The 22234-nt window shown below is 38.2% G+C and overlaps 1 protein-coding gene across 1 annotated transcript in view; it reads left to right on the forward strand.

The window, feature by feature from the left end:
* DCHS2 (dachsous cadherin-related 2) overlaps positions 1-22234 on the forward strand; it is a 341195-nt gene that overhangs the window by 314296 nt on the left and 4665 nt on the right. The window contains exons 15-19 of the mRNA XM_075544792.1: positions 3454-3665; positions 5150-5301; positions 15056-15186; positions 17693-17979; positions 19415-19547. Coding sequence (XP_075400907.1) covers positions 3454-3665; positions 5150-5301; positions 15056-15186; positions 17693-17979; positions 19415-19547 — 915 coding nt within the window. The remainder of the gene's footprint in view (positions 1-3453; positions 3666-5149; positions 5302-15055; positions 15187-17692; positions 17980-19414; positions 19548-22234) is intronic.

Here is a 22234-nt window from a genome sequence, read left to right on the forward strand (position 1 = left end):
CTCTGCAGACTCTATGATGTCATTTTTTTTTTTTTTACCATTTGTGTTGGGTCTTTTCCTACTTCCTTTTTTATAAGTGGGTTGTGCATGTGTGTCTGGTTCATTTTGATATCTCTCCACCATTGAGCTAATGCTATTTGGGGACTGTTTTCTTAGTTGCCCTCTGGGTGGAGTTGTTCTATGTGATCATCAATTATTTCTGCCAAGTGAGTGCTGTTCTTCTGTCTATACAAGGTCAGCAAGGATCTTTTGAGTTTCTTTTATCGTATTCTTTGAGTTTTTCCTTGTCTTGGAAAACTCTTACTTAACTTGGCCGTATAGTATATTCTTGGTTTGAGATATTTTCCTTCAATTTTTGGAATATGTTAATCCACTCTCTTTACTGCACTGTGTCCACTGATAGATATGAACATATTCTTATTTCGCTTCCTTTATAGGTCCCTGTTTTCCCCTAGCTACTCTTAATGATTATCTCCTTTTCCTCAAAGTTGGATAGTTTAACTATTATGTGCTTTGGTAACGTCTTCTTGGGATTCCATCTAACTGGTATTCTTTCATCCTCCTGAATGATTATCTGACTTTCATTCATTACGATTGGCAAGTTTTCCTCTAAATCCTTTGGTATTTTTGCCATAGATTCTTTATTGTGTGTTGTTCTGGCAACCCAACTATTCTAATATTGTTCCTCGAGTTTTCTTCAGCTTCTCTGATGACCTTATTTGACTGCCCTTCCCATTTGTTAAAGTCTGCATAGTTATTCGCTAGGTCACTGGTGTGATTCTCTGCCTCCTCAAGTGTGTTGGTGAGCTTGTGAATTTTTACTGTCTTTTTTTATCTTGTCCCCTAACTTTTGTATTTCTCTTGGTGGGCAGCCTTTATCTCCTCTATCATTTCATCCATTTTCTGTATTGCTTCCCTCATATCCTGTATGACTCCAAGCAGCATCCTGAAGATTCCTTCTGTAGCATATCACAGCCTGCTTTTTCTATGCACATCATTGTTTAGGGCTTCTTCTAACAATGTCTTTCGTTTCTTTTTTGTTGTTGTTGTTGTTGAGGTTGTAGGGCTGGTTGCTGTTTATATTTCATTTTTGAGCAGCCAAGCATCTTTTTCCAGAGTGTCAAAGTGCTTCTTGGAACCACCCGCAACTAATTTCACCAGAGGGTTGGGATACCACTTTATCCTCCTCTGGTTTCACTCTTTCCATAGACAACTGTACTTTGTTATTTAGAGGGAAAGTTGGATGTTCCTGTCAGCATCCTCTCAGGGGACCCTGGCTGGGTGGTTGTGAGCCCATAAGGATGGTACTGAATTGAATGATCTCCCAGAAAGTCATGGTGGGGTGGCCCACAGCAGCTTGGAGGATGTGTGGGGTGCTTGCTGCAATGGGAGTGCAGTGGAGGGCAGGTGGGTGTGCCCACTTTGGTGTAGAGCACTGTGGATGTCATTTTCCTGGTTGCCAAGATTGTCATGGATGTCCAGCAACGGTTCTCACAACAGAATGGAGTGCTGGAGAAGTCTGGAGTTGCCTTATGCTGTGTGAAGCACTCTGGCAAGTGGGAGGAAGTTCCCACAGCCATGTGGAGCACCATAATGGGCGGTTGGGAGTTCCCCCAGCTGCTTATAAGGCCTTGGAAAGTAGGCAGTAGTCCCCACAGTCATTTGAAGGGGAGATCCACCAGCTGTTTGGGGTACAACAAGGGAGGTGGGATTTCTCCAGCCATGTGTAAGGCCACTGAGGGTGGGTAGGAGTTCCCCGGCTGGGCAGGCATAGTTTCCCTAGGCAGAAAGGAATGGCCTGGAAGCTGGCAGTGGCATGTGAGAGGATAGAGAGGGAGAAAGAAAAAAAAAAACAGAGCCTACTGATACTGGCAGAAAAGACAGGAGAAAGAGGGTGGGGTGGGGTGGGAGGAAGCAGGGAGATAGCTAAGGCCCGATCACCTGACCATGGGGCTGGAGGGGCTTAAACCCTGCCCCAAAGTAAAGCCCTTGGGCAAGCCAATGCAGCCTGGTGCAGGCCAAGACTATGGTGGGCCTAAATCTAAGCACCAGCCAGCCTCCACAGTGGTAAGCCAAAACCCCACAACTCTTCAAACCTAGTGGATCTGTGTCTACTTATCTTTATGCTCCTCCTTCTATGACCTGGAAGAGTGGAGTTTCCCTCAATGGTTCTCCTGCGCTGATTTCTGCAGAGTTTCTCTGGTGTGTGTTACTCAGTCATCATCTTGCTGGAATTACCTGGCATTACACATTTTTACTTCCTTTTAAAACAAACCTTTTAATCATGAATCTTGTTTGTGCATTCTGTGTAGCCATTGCAATGAGTATTAGAATCCAGAGTGTTAAGATCAAGAACACTAACTCAAACAACTCACATAGTTCTAGTGAAACAGTGAACAGGCATTTCTGGCAGACAGAAAGCCATGCATGCAGGTTCTGAGATAAGCACTCAAGCAAAATAAAGTTCACACTTTTGATCAGAGTAGAGGTAACATAGTGAAAAACAATATGAATGAGAATTCTGAGGTGAGACACCTAAGCCGGTAGGTCCTCTTGTTATTCTTGGTCACTAAAGTGTCAACTTTCACTCACACAAAAAAGGAACATAGCCAAGCTTTCTTTCCAGCTTCATCATTATCATTTTTCAGTTTGTCATTGTGTCAATCCATTATTTTATTGAAGATCTCCATCAGTTGCTAGCTCTCTACCAAAACCTATGCCCTTTTCTAGCAATTGCTCTTTCTTAATGATAAATCTAAAGTGGGTTGAAAGAACAGTTCTATAAGACTGATTTGTTTTTCTTTATTGTTGTTGTTAGTCCTTAGCTCAATATTCTTTGCTAACATCATGATTCAGACATATCCTTTCTTCTGTTTTCATTTTTCATCACCCAGCTTTCTCATGCATATATGATGATTGGAAAAGACCACGGATTAATGCGAGATGCACCATAATCATAGATGCTGAGCTTTACTGTAGCAACAATTTTATTTAACAATTTTATGTAGGGAATTGTTAATGGCAGCATCTATGTTTTATTATTTGATTTAAAATGAGATTGGTTTGGTGGAGATACCAGTTAAGTGACTAATGAAGTAGATAAGGTGTCAGATGTGACCGCTAAGAGGAGGGCAGCAATAGCAAAGACTATTAGAAAAGTAGATATTCTTACTTGGCAATGGGTTATCTCAGAGATGAACTCTGAGATAGCTTCCATATTTTATACATCTCAGTTTCTACTCCTTGTACACTTTGGAACCCGATAAATATTAGCAATTTTCCATCTTTTTCGCAGTGGCCCTTATCAGGGGGTATGAATAGCATCTAATCAGAGATTTTTGAGAGTATAGATTTTGAATGAGAGGTGAGCAGATGAGTAAAATATAATTAGATGCATTTTTAAATGTAACTATAATGCACTTCTCTCTTTTTCTCTCCTTGGCATAAAAATAGGAGAACTCACTGTGAAAGAACCCAAGTTTCTTGATTTTGAAGTCAGAGACAATGTACAACTCATTGTATTAGCTGAAGGAGGTGGACAAAGAGCCTACAGTAAACTATCCGTCATGATACAAGATGTGAATGATAATGTGCCATGTTTTGAGCAAAGTGTTTACAAGGCATCAGTGTCTGAAGGCCAGTTCCCCAATGCTCATATCATACAGGTAATAAGAATGTGTTTTGGGGTGGGTGATTATCACTTAATGTACATACAGTAAATACAGAAGACCTTTCTCTTGAACAGAAATGAAATTTTAAATGTACCGGGCTCCTATACTGTCTTAAGTGAACTGTGGAGAACAAAAGAAGCCTAAGTTTCTGAATTTACTCTTCTCTTCTTCCTCTTGATTCATTGAGTACTCAATTACTGCCCAACTGTTTTCTCTAGACACTCTCTAGGGACTAGATAGAGCACCATATATCTGTTTATGTTAGTCATGCTGTTAGTTGCATTCATGTTGATATTGACTCATGGCAGCTCCATGTAGGCGGAGTAGAACTGCTTCACAGGGTTTTTAAGACTACCGTATTTTGGAAACAGATTACCGAGTCTTATTTCCAAGGCACTTCAGGGTTGGTTGGAACTCCTAATCTTTTAATTTGTAGTCCAGTGCGTATCACTATTGGCACCACCGAGTGGATATACATTATTGACACTCTAAAGTTCTCCGTGATACACTAGTTTGGGAGACTCTCAATCTACAGCATTTTTAGGAGTGAAGACTCCATAGAGACGATGGCTTTATCCATCCCCAAACACAGACCAATTGCTCTTCCTGGTAGTCCCAAAGGAAAGTGTGTATTACAGCTTTCATTTATCAGATACATCGCTTATGTACCCAGGAGATGCGATCCCTTGGTGCTGAGGGCCCCTCAGGCTCATTACTAATGTGAAAAGAAGATTGAAGGGGTAAGGACATCAATATAACAGACCAGGAGAGAGAAGATGGGGTGTGGCCTAAAGCTGGGGCTGAGAGCAATAGAAAATATGAAAAATAGACTATTTTAAAGCAAATCTGTCAACTTGTTCTTAAACAGGAACAAAAGCACACACTGTATTCCCATGGGGAATGACAAACTTTGGCATCATTGTCAATACTACTTGACAACTAATTAAATAAATGCTCACAATCTAAATTTATTAATGCTAAAAAATATAGGTGTTGTTTCATTTTTAAAAGATCACTTTAAAATAAGGCTTTAAATACATATTTTAAAATCTACATATCCATGACTATTTTAAAGTAATCCTTTAAGCAAGGAAAATTAATAAAGAGTAACTGTAAAGCTATTGTTCACTAGATAAAAGATTTCTTTAATGTTTACTATCTTTCCTGCTTTTAGCCTGAATCCATATCCAGTACTTGAGATAGTCTGTTGAAGAAGGTTAGATTTTTTCTAAGTATTTTTTTTATATTGTGTAATTATAGCTAAAAAATATGTGCCTTTCCCAATGAAAATTGCTGGGAAATCCTTTGTGTATGCAAAATAATTTCTTCGCTCTTCACCCACCTTATTATAAAATTAAGGTTTTATTAGTTTGCTATTTTTCCTTTCATCATTGTTTGAAAATGTGTTTGACAATCTGTGATTCTTACATCTATTACAAATTAAACCTTTATTTAACAGAAGAATTCATTCCTCCCAGGTTTCCGCCACTGACCCAGATGGTGGGTTGAATGGCCTCCTTAAGTATTCCATTATTTCCGGCAACCAGGGTGACATGTTTCAGATTGACGACCTGAGTGGTGTGATAACTACAAATGGGATGATGGATTATGAATCAACCAGCTCCTATAGGTTTGTCTATGATTTAGACAGGTTGGATCTGCCTTGTTTCTGATAATGCCGTTGTAATGGGTATGACTTCATATTAAGTTGTCAAAATGTTTCCCTTTTGCTTCAGCTCATTATTATTTTGGTGAAAATACACATAATAAAGCATCCATCCATTCAACAATTTTTACAAGTATAATTCAGTGTGATGGGTTACAATGGGTATATCATGTCCCCATTTTTACTATCTTTACCAAAATCCTTTTGACTACCATTAAATTTTATACTATTGAATGGCCCTTAATATATATCTGTGCTTTACAACCACTATTGTCAATTTGATTTCATATAGATAAATATTTAAAAGAATGTATTATCTAATTACTTATTAATGCTGCTGAACAGTTGTTTAAAGAAGATTTCAAGAGGTACTTTTAATTCAAGGCATAAAAATTATTGCAGAACAATAGATTCAGGGATTCTTCTACTCTCAGTAGATCTAGTAGGTTGGATCCCCTGGGAACTATATGTTCTGTTTTACATGTTTCTTCCTTAGATTAGGATCCATCCATTGGGCACTTGTTGAAAATAGTCAATAATGGCACCTGGGCACCAACCATCCCTTTAGTTTCTTGACAAAGAAGGGAGTAATTCATGGAAGTAATGAAATCAGAAGTCTATTTCTTTGTCTAATTCCTGGGTCTCTTCTTTCTATTTTTCCAGATGAATAGAGACCAATAATTGTATCTTGGGTGGCCACTCCTGTGTGATCTCACAGAGCTACTCAGCAAACCAAAAAGTAGAAGAGAAACTCTAAAACAATGGTAGGGCAAGTGACTCTAGAGACCCATGAAACCATGTAGGACTCTAATCCTTTGAACCAAGAACATCTGTCCACATGAACTATTTAGGTGAATCTAAGTAATATCAACAAGTACAGCCTTTTGGGGGTGGGCTGCCATTGTTGTACAATTACATATAACACTGCAGTTGCCATTTTGACCATTTTTCTGGTGTTCAGCTTAGTGATAACAGTTACATTAAACAAATTGTGTAGCCATTACCCTTAGTATATGCCAGTTTTTCCACCACCATAGACAAAAGTCACTACCTCCCTTCCCCTATCCTTCCCCTACGGTAACCAATAGTAAACATTGGTCTCTTCTATCTTTATATATCTTATTTCATGTAAATGAGGCCATGGACTATTTATCCTTTTATAATTGGCTTACTTGGCATGCCTTTCTTTGCATTTAATCCACGTTATAGCATGTTTTAGGACTTTTCTTTAAGGTTAAGTAGTATTCCATTTTATGAAAGTACCACATTTTGTGTATTCGTTCATCTGTTGATGAACCCTTCAGTTATTTTAACTCAACTTAGGATTCATTTTTTATATATTTGGTTTTAGAAATTATTTACTATAAAATAGTGATTCGGATTTAGAAGGATTTTAAGGTCTCCCTGAGCTCTGTGATCATATGAATTTGTGGTACAATTGAGTACCAAGTGAGAAATATTTTAAAAGATAACATTGAGTTCTAAATGAGCTGAACTTGCCAAAAAATCCACCTGTCTTTAGTGAGAAATGTACTGCATCTGTCTGTCATAGAAGGAGCCTTGGTGGCATAGTGGTTATGCAGTGGGCTGCTAGCCACAAGGTCAGAAGTTCAAAAAAACCAGTCATCCTGCAGGAGAAAAATGAGGCTTTCTACTCCTGTAAAGATTTACTGATTTGGAAACCCACAGGGCTAGTTCTAGGTCGCTATGAGTGGAGATTGAATTTATGGCAGTGAGTTAGGTCTTTGAAAGAGGAAAGGAAACCATAAGGATACATGACTAGAATTCAAAACCTCAATTATTATTTTATCGATGTAAGATTGGTACAAGAGAGGCTGTTCAACAGTGTGCTAGCCTACAGGAAGAAATGCCAAGCTCACTCAAGGTCTACCATTTAGAAGAACGCAATACTAATGTTCCACGTGACTTCTTGAATCCCTGTTCTGTAAGCCTTATCAGTACAGTAATTCTAGTCCATCTACCAAAATAATATAATTATTTGGCTCGTCTTTTCTTCTTCTTCTTTTTGTAAACCATACAGCAGTGATCTCCTATTTTGGTGTTCATTTATTTTTCAATATGTTTTTTATTATGGGCATAAAGAGAGAGAATATTTGGGAAATGCCCAGTAAACTACAGTGCATTACTAGTGTCTGTTGTTGTTTTTAATAACAATGAAGATCTCATGCCATTGCTTGCTTTGGTCTTGTATTCTTTGTGAACAAAATCACAACGCTGCCTTGAGAGTGTACTGTGTTTTAGTAGAGATGATCTTATTAAAAGCACATATGCAATATTAACTCTTTGTCTAGAGTCCAAGATATGCCAGCCCCAGATGGGATTCTATGAAGGAAAGAACACTTATGTCACAGCTCTTCTAGGCATTTAAAAAACAAAACATAACAAGAAAACAGACCTTTTAAAGTCTAGACATGCGGACTGTGATACATGTGCCTCACAGTCTGTAAAAACCAGAAATACCCATCACTGGGAATTTCTTAAAGAACAATAGCATACGTCTTCAATATCATTCCAGGAGATTAATTTTACAAAAGGATGAGCTATATTGATATGCACCAGTGCTGCTAGACCTCTGGGATAAATGATAAGTGAAAGAAATAAAAGGGACACTCCTGTACTTGAATTGCTTCCTAGTTGTATGAAATTAAGTGTCATTATGCCCAAGCACTTGAATAATACTAGAAGAAAATAGACAAAACTGCTGACCTTGTATGTTTACCTTGTCTGTCAAGATAGCTGGGCTATTTATTGTCCATTTTATAAGCTTTAGATTTGTATTAGGTACCTGGGTGGCACAAATGGACTGTGCTTGATCACTAACCTAAGGTTGGTGGTTCTAACTCACCACCACCACCCCCCGCCCCAACACTACATAAGCACAGTCTGTTTATATGCTTCCTTTAATGGGTTTTTGTTGTGGCTGTGTTTATGTTGTATGTATGGTTTAGCAAAAGGCCTTTCACTGACAGTATTTCATTTCACTCTCAGCGTTATCTTGCTAAGAAATTTAAAAACCAAGCCAAACCAAATTGCTAGCAAATTGACCCTGATCCGTGTGTGTCAGTAGAACTCTAAGTCCCATAGGATTTTTCGTGGCTCATTTTTCAGAAGTGTGTGAGCAGACCACCCCACCCCTGACTCCCCCTTCCCCAGCACATTGGGTAAACTGTAACGTCCAGCCTTTTGTTTAGCAGCAAAATACATGAACTATTTGTATTAATCAAGGACTTCCACCACAGGGGTCTCTTTACTGATAAAGGCAACAGGCATGCAGAGGCTTTCTCAGGGTCAAGAACTATTTAATGATTAAACCGTGACCTGCTCCCAGGTATCTGATTCAGAGTCACCCTGTCTCCATATTATAGCACCATAGCACTCCTTTTTCGAGGGAAAACAGTTATACAAAGGCTGTATGTGTAAGTATTTCTCTATGTCGGGTATTTTTTTGTTTTGTTTTATGAGGAAGGTGCAGTTACTATTGTGGTTAAGCAGGAAGAGCTGATGAGAATGGAATCAGTTACTGAGAGGATTGACCTAATTAACATCCCAAAATATTTTCACCTTTAAAAGTTTATTTCTTTTTCTTTATTAATATTTCAGAACATTACTTCAAAAATGTGTGCATTTTAATAGTGTGTCCTGCATGAACTACTAGGATTTTCACTCATATTTTAGTGATTTTTATAGTTCTTTTTATTTACATGAGACCTGATAGCAGGTATAGAGTCACTATGAGTCAGAATCTACTCAGTGGCAGAGAGAGAGAGAGAGAGAGAAAGAGAGAAGAGAGAGAAGAGAGAGAGAGAAGTAGTTAAAGCACTCAGCAGCTATAAACTGAAACGTTAATGTTCCAACCCCCCAACCGCCCCTCAGGAGAAAGACGTAGCAGTCTGGTGGAGATTTACGACCTCGGAAACCTTCTGTGGGTAGTTCCATGAGTCAGGACCACTCAGAGGCAGTAGTATGGTGAGGAGGTTTCAAAGAAATAGGTGAAAGTCTTGTTTCAATACCAATTTAAAACATTTAATCCGCCACCCCAATCACAGTACAAGGCTGTGAAATAGCAGCAGTATATGAGCTGCTAACTAGATTGTTGGTGGTTCAAATCCACTTAGGAAAGAAGACTGGAGATCTATTCCTACAAGGTCACAACCATTGGAATCCAATGGATCAGAGTTCTGTGTTGAAAACAACTTGACAGCAATTAGTACTAGCTGACATATGCCAGCAACCCCAAATTTCCTGATAATAATAACTTTCGGTTATAATGTTCTTATTCAGTAGAGTCTTGATTGTAAACTAAAGTGAATTTCTTCCAGCCTTTTCCTATCTACGTCATAGTTTCTATGTCTGAGAGAACATTAGTCCCAAGGTTGACAAGGTGCTCCTCTCCTGTTCTCCGTGAAGAATATAACTCAGGGCTGGGAGGAGTAAGAATGAAGAGAAGTGAATTCTACACACACCACCACACGGACACACACACACACAGGAACAACCACACCCGAGCATGGCCACTGCTGTCTCAGTATCACCAGCCCAAAGGAAATATTTTTAACTGTGCTTGTCTGTGTAGCCCAACGTATGGTTTCCCTTTCTCTTTAACGACTCCCTTGCTGTTTCAGGTAAGAGAAATGCAGGATGATTTGTTGTTGCAACACTTTCAGTGAACGCGTTGGCAATTGTGTTCTGTACCATGAAACTTTACTTTTGAGATATTACTTTTGCCTGTTTGAAGACAATATGCCCAATTACAGTTCATTGGTTCACAATATAAAATTAGGGGCAATGATGCAATCTCAACAGTCACGACTTTACTAAATATAAATATGTATTTTTAGTTTTCATACTAAACCACACAGAAGAAAACTCCATGAAATGACTATGACAAAATTATTAATTCACCAACCAGCTATTTCAAGCCCAAACTATCTCATGCAGTCAGCTACTATTAAAGACCTATATTGCTTTCAGGTTTACAAACTGCAAAATCTAATCATGATCAGTCAGCAGTGTTCCAGAATTAAAACAATGTACTCATGACTGGTCAGTAAAGAGTTTTAAATAGATTTCAACTTTGGTCTGACTGCAATTTATGAATTGGTAAAAGCCCTTTGCCAAGCAAAAGACTGGGATGCAAAAATATGTTAAACAATTAGGAGATGGATAGGAATAGTGGTTGTAAAGCACAGAGCATATAATCAACAACACTGAATTATACGTGTAGCGGTTGTTGAATTGGAGAATGTTTTGTTGTGTATATTTTTGCCAAAATTGAAAAAAATACAAAAATAACAATGAGTACAAGGGAGAGGAAAATGTTCTAAAATTGATTGTGGTAAAGATTGCACAACTCTTCTTGATTAAAAAACGAAAGAAAATAGGTTTGATAGCCCTTGTTTTCTGAGAGCATGAAAATTGAACTGTAAAATCATATAGAAAGCATATTAGTAATTATAAGAATTCCATCTATGGAAATCCTGCAGGGCATTTATTATTGTAATGAATTCTTACAACATATTTATAACTTACACAATGAAATAGACTTTCAGAGAAGTAAAACTGTTTGGCAAAAATATGCAACTAATAAATGGCAAAGCTTATGTGAACGGCTCTTCAAGGTGCTTCTTTACAACATTAAAATAATAGTCTGTGGTAGGCTAGATTTCCTAGAGAAGCAAACCAGTGATGCATAAGTGTGTGCAGAAACAAATTTGTAGCAAAAAATGGCTCACACACTTGTAGAAGCAGGTAAGTTCAGTCTAGTTCAAGTTCATGGGTCAGTTATTAAGCTGGAGGTGTATCCTGACTCATGTAGCTGCAGAGACTTAATGAACCAGGAAGGAGAATTTTGAAGCAGTAAGATCACAGACTGGTAGATGCCATATTGAATAATCCAAAGTCAGCGGTCGACTGATGGCTCCTGAGAGGTAAATGAATCAGATGCAGGATCCAGATCCAGCAGAAGTGGCAAGCTTTCCCACAGAGTCGGCTTTAAAAGAAGCAGGCAACACCTTTGTGGAGACTTTCTTCCAGTTGCATGAAGGCTAAGTAAGACCTAGTTAAAGGGCTATACTCCACCACAACTACTATCTGCTGAGAGCTGATTAAGTAATAGTAGATCCCATTATGGAATTGATGACATTGTTAGATCACATCATGGGAGATTACTACCAGACTACTGAGAACCCTGACCCACCCAAGTTGCCACAAAATCTATCACAAGTGGTAAGCCCCATCTTGGCAATTGTGAATTTATGCACAAATAAGCATGAGCATGCAAAAGCAACATTTGAATCACTGTTTCTGCTACTCGATTTGTAACTGATATGGAGAAACTTACCATTGTCTAAATTGATATTTAATATTCATGTAGGCTCTACTAACAGCTTGGGGCTAAAGACTCTAAACAGAAGTGACCAAAGGATCATCTACAATAAAGATCCAATTTAAGTGCTTAAAATGCTTATTAATTTCACAATAATTATGATGATGGGAGGAGTAACTGAAATCAATTGCATACATAAGGCATAAATTCATAGCTTATAAGCAAAGAGTAAGATTTGACTGCCTAATCTTTTCCTTTCCTAAAAGGAAAAAAAAATGAACTTCCAGGCAAAGGCATGAGAACCATGTGTATATGAAATGTTTAATATGTTTGCATGCAACAGCTAGGACAGTAGTCTTAGAACCACGTGAGTTCATGGGAATAAAAGAAAGTTAATTTAGAAAAGGACAAGTTTTGTTTGTTCATATAAGGGTGTATCACAGAGGTGCTAGGTCATTGGGTGGCACCCTCTTAAAGCTGTGGTGTAGGTGTTTCTGTTTTTCAGAAAATGAGACCTAGGATCAATGAACCTACAGGATTAGTAAGTAAAAAAAGGGTTTTAGGTGGGGAGGGAAGTAAGTCAAGGAGTCCAGGAAGAAAAAGTATGTTTGGAAACTGATGTAGAAAGCAAGGGAACAATTCTGTTTGATGTGATTTACCTATGGAACGATATGGCATTAACTCCATATGTATTAACTCCAATAATAAAGGAAAAATAATAACAACAACAACAAAAACATAGATACCAGAATGAGTTTTGGGCTTACACTAAATCCTAGCTTCAACTTAAGAACAATTAATTCTTCCACCATGACCCTGCTTGATACTCACCCTCAGGAAAGGACCACAGAGACAGGTGCTATAGCAAAATGTGGTGAAGAAACTAGATGGTGCCCAGCTATTAGATAAAATAGCATTTGGGGTCTTAAAAGCCTGTCTCCAAACAAGCAGCCATCTAAGTGAGATGTCAACTAAGTACAAGTGGAAGATACATACCATCATCAGTCACAGAAGGATTTTGAATCATATAATCTGAGTCAAAGGAAGGATTAGTATCAGGGCCTAAAGTATGAGAATCTGGTTTTCAGAAGGCTGTGGGTGACAGTGGGAACCCAAGGTTCATTTGTGGAACTGCAGAGGAAATAAGCCTCTGGTGAGCAACTTCTATCCACAATTGAGGGATAGGAGGAAGGTGGTAACCTAACAGAGTGCATTAGAATTGAGTCTAGAAGATCAAAGGCATAAATCTGACTTGAACAGTTAAAACTTTGTTGGCAGATCATCCCTAGGATGCATGCTGGGCCTGATCTGGCTCCCAAAATTTTCTGTATATTTGGTTTGTATTGTTCTGTTTGGATTTTGTTTGTTCATATTTGAGTGTATCTCAGAGGTGTATGTCACTGGGATTCACCCTCTTGAAGTTGTGTTATATGTTTTTCCATAAAGGATTGATGAGCCTATAGAGACAAAGTTACGGGAGGAGAGGTACAGTGATGGTGGTAGGTTGTAAAAGGAAAACGATATCAAGTCCATGTAGAACAAGAATGTTTGAAAAACTGATTGTGGTTGCAACTGTACAGTTCTGGTTGACATGATTGAACTATGGAACAATATGAAATATGGATTAAATCCCAGTTAATAAAAAAGGGACAAGTTTTAAAAAGTCCATATATTCCATATATAACAGAAATTATTGTAATCTGTAGTTATATAAAATATATAAACAGTTGTCTGTTGTGTTCAGATCTTTATTTTTAAAGGGCATCTAGTTATGGATGAATTGTCAGAGAACTATCATCAGACCAGTCAGTAAAGCTACACACAGTTGTGAACAGTCTGGGATATGAATGAGTCAATGAAGGGGAAGGAGGAGACATATTTCAAAGTTGATTCAGATATTGAGTCTATAAGGAAGTTGGTGATCAGTTAAATTTATTGACATGGAAGTAGAAAATCACTGTGAAATTTCTTGTTAGGAAAGGGAGGAAGAGGAATAGGTTAGAATTGTAGTGTTTGACCTGACATTTTACGTTTGAAAACACAATATGAAAGGAAATGTGAAGATACCCATTAAGCAATGAAAAATAATTATTGGAACTCAGCCACAGAGTCCCCACTGAAGAATTAGATTTGGCACTTATTCAGAAAAAATGTGAAAAATGCAATTCCTCGAGAGAATATGTCAAATGAGAACTGGGGGGAATATCACAACTTGAGGGCTAGTTAGGCAACCAGGAATCAGCAAAATGGATTCAAGGACTGGTCTCAGATCAAACCAGGCAATCGTGGTTTCGTAGAAATGGAGAGCGAGTGTGGATTGCATCAAACAAAGAGGCTTAACACTGTATTTGTGATAAGAATCGTTTGGATTAGGACCTGCTAAAAGTATCCATTTTTCAAGGATTCTGCAGTGAGTAAACTAGTCTCAAATTATTTTGTTTTCTACGAATTCACACATTTTTATTATAACTGTAGATTAATACAAAGCTCATAAATTCATTTAAAACATAAATCAACAGATCAATATCCAATTTTAAATGTCCTAAAGAGTGACTAATACAATTTTCTATAATAGGTATCATAGACACCATATTTGCAGTAAATTAAACATCGAAAATTTTGTGGCTATTAGTCATTAGAGGGCTTCTTTAAACTTCAGAGAGGAAACAAACTAATATAAACATTGTATTAATGGATTTAAATTTAAATAAAATGCCTCATCTCTTAGCACTATTGGAGACAATCACCAAATACATGCATGTTGCCATTAGTTGCTGTCAAGTCAATCCCAACTCATGGTGACCCATGACCCCTAGGGCTTTTAAATCTGTAAGCTTGTCCAAGTCTTTGAAAGAAGAACTCAACATTTATTAAAGGCAAAGAAACAAAGATACTTAATTAAGCCTCCGATGAGACCCTCTGACCATATTCAACAGATGTGAATGGCCTTGCTCCTGGACAGCTCTTCTTTTTTATTTCAAACAAGAGGAATTTCTTGGGAAGTAGGACTAATTATTTTTTCAAAACAGGACACCCTAAGCAAAGTGAGATGTGGGACTTCCAATGCTAAATTCAGGCATGCCCCTGTGGAACTTGAACAACAAAGTATTGTGACGGACCCTAACCTCAGGTCTTCATGATTTTTACTGGAGTATTAAGCATTTACTTTATCCCCCCTCCCCTCCCCCCAAACCTAGAGCACTTGTTTCTTACCAATTGAAAGCATGATCTGTTCTAATCGCAGGGCAGAAATAAAGATAGCAGGTCAGCTAGCTCAGTTTTCGACTTTCAGTTGAATAGTTGGCATATATGTGGTTTTCTTTTTTCCTGGGTGATGGATCACAAACATATTTTGCTCCTCTTCCAAACCAGCTTCCTTGTGCAAGCCACAGATGCAGGGGTGCCCCAGCTTTCTGCTACAAGCGTGGTCCGGATACAAGTGACTGATATAAATGACAACGCCCCAGTGTTTCTCCCCTCCAAAGCCGTGGAAGTGGCAGAAAGTAAGTCTGGTAATGAAGAAAAGTGGTTTTGATGAACTTGCATAACATCTGCCATTTGTTTTTCCGTCAAACACTATATTGTACAAGAATACTAATCCTCAACAGTCATGCAAGACAAGTAAGTTTTATCTTCATTTAAGAAATAGGAAATGAATGATCAGGAGTAAGATATCAAATGTCAGTGAAGTTACATATAAGCGCTGGAATCTGCATTTGAATCATTGGGTCGGTTCCTCATGTTTTGCCCACTCTTCTTCACAGCTGCCCTTTTGTCCAAATTTCATTAAACATTGAGGCATTTGTAAATAGCTTTTAGAAGTACACCACGCGGAACCATATTAGTTGACTGAACACTTATGGGGCTCTTCTATGTAATAATTTTGTTTGTCTCATAACATTGGCAATTTTTTGCAGTCCAGTAATGGCGAAGAATGAGATGAAATTTGGTTACACGGTGCTAGCATTCAATATTAGAAGAGAATTTTATCACACCAATTGTAAAGGTTGAAAATATAAAGTTTAAGTGATACATTAGTTAATCTGTCTTGATTGAGTCTATGTGATGATTCAGAGAGTTCTGTTGGCATAGCAGATTATGTGTTGGAAATGAAAGATTGGTAGTTCAAACACACCAACAGCTCCATGGGAATGAGATGATTCCGTTTGTTCCTATAAAGACAGACAGACAGTCTCAGAGACCCTATAGAACAGCTTTGTTCTGCCCTACAGGCTCCCTGTAAGTTGGAATAACTAAAATACAGTGGGTTTTTGGTGGCGTGGTTACATGTTGGGCCGCAATCCTCATGGTCAACAGTTTGAAAACACCAGCAGCTCTGAGGGAGAAAGACGGGCTTTCTACTCCCACAAACAGTCTTGGAACCCTGTGAGTTGGCAAGGACTCCATGGCAGTAGATTTAGTTTGAGAGGTTGGTAGGTTCCCATTTTTATCCCCCTTTCAGGGGGGAAACACACACACACACAAACAAACAAACATACATTATTCATCACCTCACGGGCAATTAAAATATATTGTACGTCCATAATAAAGGATAAAGTGTAGATAACTAATTTTGTAGTCTCCCCTTCATTCCAGATTCAAGCACACGTGCTTCCCCGCCAACAGGGGCGGTATGGCCCGCTTTATGAAACACTGGGTGGGATGACTAGTGTATGAGCTACAGTTGTCAGTGGTCAATGGATGTGCTGGTAAACCAGAATCCAGCTCATGGCAGTTGATAATGGTGGTGGCGCCTCTTGCGCATCCTCTCCTTCTTGTACTCTTAATACCCTGAATGGTCCTGATATTTTGTTACATTCACTTTCCACCCAAATGATAAATTATGACTGCTCGTAGAAGGATGCATTTCAGATACCTCCACACATAGGAACCTCTACATGTGTTGTGATTGTTAGGTGCCAACAAGCTGGTTTCAACTCATAGAGATCCTAGGTACAACAGAGTGAAATGCTGCTGGATCCTGCACCATTCTCACGACTGTGGTTATGTCTGAGCCGATTGTTGTTGCCACTGTGTCAATCCATATAAATATTGTGGTCTACCAATAAACAATTCTTCTACCTTGCTTTGCACCTGCTTGACATATTTCCATTGATCTTTATTGAAAATACTATTTTAAATACATGTTTTATTGTTTAAATGCAGCCATGTACTCAATATATCATAAGAACACTGTATAAATCATAACATGGTTCATATACATCAAGAATGATAGAGGTTAAAATCTGAAATTGATGAGTTTCAAGTACATTCTGAATCTCTTTCCATGTTCTTTCTACCTGCAGCAGATCTGTCGGCTTAATGCCGAAGTCCCTTTCACGGGCAGGTTAGGCTTGAGTACATGAAATATTGAGTTTATCATGAGATAGTTTGTGGCTCTTTGGTGAATAATATTTATAAATTTGCTTTCATCACTAGTTTGTTTTTGATAGGCTTGATCATTTTCAATTTTGGATTTGAAATGGAGAAAGCTATGTATATGATATTCCAAAAGAAATAAATTATAAAAAAATAATTATAAGGAAATAAGTATCTTTAACTTCAATGTCGAAATGTTTTCAGTTAAATCTTGCCTATTTCTCAAAAGGGTATTACATTTTTAAGTAATAACTTTCCTCCCATCCATTTCCTCCATAAATAGATAATTCTGATGCATAAACTGTATAGTGTAAATAAATTATTTACAATGGTGCTTGGTCCTAGCATTAATTAGGTTCTAAGCAGATGATGAAAAATGTAATATAAAAATCAAATATACTTAACCTCTCAAATTCATGCCCAGTAGTACATTTTTGGGTGGGGTTTTTTTGGCTCATAACTTCTTCAAAGTTTTTGTTCAGTTCATAACAAACTGTGCATGAGAGATCATGCCAAGAAACAGCAAGCCATGTTGAACTTAAAATGAAAAGGCTTGAATTGAACTATGAAAGGAACACATTTCAAAGGATGTACTTTAATGGAGGCTGACATGGGTCGTGATTATTTCAGATTCCTTGCCTGGTGTAATTGTGACTCGGGTATCAGTTCATGATGTGGATTTGGATCCCGCTTTCATCTTCAGTTTCACCAAAGAGAACAATCCTGGAACCAAGTTTGCTATTGATCAAAATACTGGAATAGTGAGGCTGGTGGAAGCATTGGATTTTGAAGAAGCAATTGAATATGAACTGCTCGTTCAAGTTTCGGACTCACTGCACAACACAGAAGGAATTCTCACGGTCCATGTGTTGGATGTCAATGATAACCCACCAGTGTTTTCCCAAGATTTCTATCAGGTAAACAACTTAGAGGGATACTGAACCAAAGCCAAACCCAGAAAGAACAATATAGGATTTCCAATGTTGAAAGAAAAATCAGATAAAGTAGATTCACTATTTTTAGTGCTTAATTTAACGCTGCAGGGACATTGGTGGCATAATGCATTCACACACTGAACCGCTAACTACGAGGTCAATAGTTTGAACCCGGAAATTGCTCTTTGGGAGAAAGATGCAGGCTCTGTGTCTATAAGGATTTAAAACTCTCAGGAATCCAAAGGGATAGTTTTACTCTGCCCTGTAGGGTTGCTGTGAGTTGGAATCAACTTGAAGGCAGTGGATAAATTAATGCTGTGAGTTTTATGTTTGTTGTCATGGAAACTATATGATAATTTAAATACATATGGAATTGAATGCAAACATGCCTCTAAAATATTGTGGTTTTAGTTCCAGACCACCACAATAAAATGAGTATCATGATAAAATGAGTCATATGAATTTCTTTAGTTCTCCAGTGTTTACAAAAGTTATGCTTACACATTATTGTAGTCTATTACATGTGCAATACAATTATGAAAAATAAAATATTGTTCTCATTAACAAAATGTGACACAGAGACGCATGTTGTTGGGGAAAAAATGGTGCCAGTACATTTGCTTGGTGTACAATCAATTGTGAAAAACTTAAAACCTTCTAAGTGCAATAAAGCAAAGTACAATAAAATGAGGTATGCCTGCAATTAATTGAATTAAGTTCATTAAGTGTATATATTATTAATTTTTAGCTATTAGACAATCCAATTGTTAGTAACAATTAGATCTTTCCAGGCATTTATAAAGCCATAGATAAATAATAAAGTTAGGATTACCTACAAATCAAGGACATTATTTTCTAGGCATATTTTGAAATAGGTTGAACAGCATCTTGCAGAGACAAGTTATGAATAAACTGTGGAGTGGTTAATTTGAGTTTTTAAAGAATAATGTATGTTTCTAAAAGTAAGAACAATGGCAAGATTCAACTGAGTTACTAGATGGCAACTAACAGCAAGCACATGGAAATGGGCCCCAGGATTCTTGAATAAAACAAATGGAAGATTTAACTGTAAACATAGGTGGAGAACTGTCTTAAGTAATGATACGCTATGAAGACTTGTTTGAAACATTCTAACAGTGAATATTAACTCTTTTCTACTGCATAGAAATGCATTAGAAGTTTTTCCAAATGAGAATTAAAATGGAATGAAATTAAATTTTTGTTTTGTTCTTCCAAACCCCAGAACTACGAACACAATCTTTTTAATATGTCAACTCTGAAAATTAATATGCCTCAGAAAGTCAGATTCTGGGGATATTTCCTACAATTAAAATAACTAAAATTTCACATTATCTCCATATTTATGAAAATATCTTTAGTCTTTAAGCAAAATGCTCTTCTCTCCCCCACCCCCCAGGTCCCAGTTCCTGAGTCGGTACCTGTGGGGTACCCGGTGCTGACCGTGACAGCCACCGACTTAGACAGCAGCACAAACCTTTCTTACAGAATCTTATCTTCTTCTGAGGAGTTCTCAATTGACCCCATGAACGGTGAGTTATTTATAGTGATTTTAGTGCTCACAGAGAGAAAATGAAAACAAACCTTTTCCAGATGCTCTGAAAGGTACCCTCCCACCACTAAAGTTTGGAAGTACAGACACCATCTTCTTTTTCTTCTGTACATCAAATGTTGAACTGGCAACCCTCCGACTTACTTTTCTTCTCCAACATTTCAACAATGGCTAGAAATCAAAAGGAGTTAATTACATGCTCATAAATTCAGAGACCCCAATGTATTAACCACCCTGTCCATTGGTCTAGCTGGACAGATTTCAAGTAATTATCCCAGACCTGAACTAGAATCATAATGAAGTTTAAGGGTTCATTTGGGTGAGATTCAAATAATTTTACAATGTTTACCACCTTAATGACTGCTTTAAGTTAAATATATATAGATATATCAACATGTACTTTATTATTTCATACAGTTAATACTTAAATTAAAACCATAAAAGTGGTACACAAATTAGATTATACGTTTTAAAATAGTAATGAAAAACATTAATTAAATTAAAATATTAAAAATATATTAAACATGACACACTGACAGTAAGGTGTGTGGGGCAAGAGAGGCATGCTGTCTTTTGCCAAACACCGGCACACTGAGATGGCTGTGTAAGCAGGTGCATTGTTGTGTTGGCAAAACCAGTCCCCTGTCTGCCACAAACCAGGCCTTTTTTTGTTATCTTTTCAAAACCTCTAAATAGAAAGTTTGATTAACAGTCTGACTTGGTGGAGCAAACTCCAAATGCACTACGAGTTAATATTTTTATCCATTAAGGAAGTTGACAGGTGTCCAGAACAAGGGTTATTATCAATTGACAATTCACTTTTTCAAAAATACTTTTATTGGGGGCTCTTACATCTCTTATCACAATCCATACACTCCTCCAGTGTGTCAAGCACATTTGCACATATGCCGCCATCGTCATTTTCAAAGTATTCTCTTCCCACTTGAACCCCTGATATTCGCTCCCTATTTCTTCCCCATCTCTCCCTGGCCCACGCTCCCGTACAATCCCCTGATAAGTTATAGACTGCTTTTTTCCATATCTTCCATTGTCCTCCGTTGCCCCCTCACCCACTTTTATGTTATTCATCCCCCTGGGAGGGGTTCTAGTTTGATCCTTTTGATCCACCCTCCTCTAATCCTTATGGTATCTCTACTCTCCTTGTTGACCTTGATGAGTTTCTATCCTGGATTCTCTGTGTTGCGGGCTCTTATCTGTAGCAGTGTGCATGTTCTGGTCTAATGCGATTTGCAAGGAAGAAATGAGGTCATGATAGTGGGGTGAAGAAAGCACCAAAGAGCTAGAGGAAAGCTATGTGTTTCATAGGTGCTATACTGCAACTTGACTGGCTCATCTCTTCCCTGTAACCCTCTGTGAGGGGATGTCCAATTGCCTAGAGATGGGCATTGGGTCTCCACTCCATGCACCCACACCCCCTTCACCTTGGGTATAGTTTTATTCTGGGTCTTAGATGCCTGATCCCATTGATACCTCATGATCACACAGGCTGGTGTGCTTCTTCCATGTGGGCTTTGTTGCTTCTCAGATAGATGGCCACTTGTTCTCTTCAAGCCTTTAAGACACTATATCTTTGGATAGCTGGGCACCATCAGCTTTCTTCACCATATTTGCTTATGCACCCATTTGATCTTCAGTGATCGTGTTTGGAAGGTGTGCATCACAGAATGCTGAATTGTTAAAACAAAATTGTTCTTGAATTAAGGGAGTACTTTAGTTGAGGCCCAATGTCCATCTGCAACCTTAATTCTTAACATATAGATATGAGTACATAGCTCTATTCCCTTTTCATTATACATATATATGATTACATATGTACACGCCTGTATTTAGGTCTCTCTAAATGTCCTTTGCCTCCTGATTATTTCATGTTTCCTTTTTCACTTTCCTCTTGTACCACCATTATGTTCAGCCTTCATTCGGGTTTAGTAATTTTTCACTGCTACATTACCCTTGATTGACCCCCACTAGGCATCCTATGACCTTTCTTCCATTGATTTTAGTTCACTTGTTGTTCCCATGTCCCTGGGTTGGTCCCCATCTTCCTTTATCCCACCTCCCCTTCTCCTGTATCCCCCAGCCCACCAAACCCCAAGGACGATGTTTCTGCTCAGAGAAGACAATGCATAGGGAAGACCATAGGGCCGGCCCCACCACAGGACCTGGCATCCTGCACTGAACCATGGCACTGTGGGGGACAGCACTGCAGAAACAGTGCAGGAATAGTGCACGGTCTGGCCCCATCATGCTTGGGCGAGACACTGAGGACATGCACCAGAGCAACAGGGGGAGCAGACTGACGAAACTACCAGGGAATACCAAAAACAGACTTGAGAGACAGGATGTGGCACCCCATCAGACTCGACTGAAAAGCACTCCTAATGGACAACAAACAGACCTTGAACTATTTATAGGCTTTCCCATTTTTGTCAGTGGCTTTCTTTTTGTTATTGGTATTGCTATTGTTTTGTTGGTTTTGACGTCCTTTGTTTTACTTTGCTTTGCTTGGTTTGTGCACTTATTAATATATCTGCATGTCTATCTAAGTAAGATAGATGGGATAGATAATTTGGAGATGAGAAGAACAGGAACAATTCATCTTTTTTTGAAATGAGAAAATCACACATACGCGAGTTTTTCCCATAGCTC

The sequence above is a fragment of the Tenrec ecaudatus genome, chromosome 3, assembly GCF_050624435.1.
Source record: "Tenrec ecaudatus isolate mTenEca1 chromosome 3, mTenEca1.hap1, whole genome shotgun sequence".
NCBI classification, from domain to species: Eukaryota; Metazoa; Chordata; class Mammalia; order Afrosoricida; family Tenrecidae; genus Tenrec; species Tenrec ecaudatus.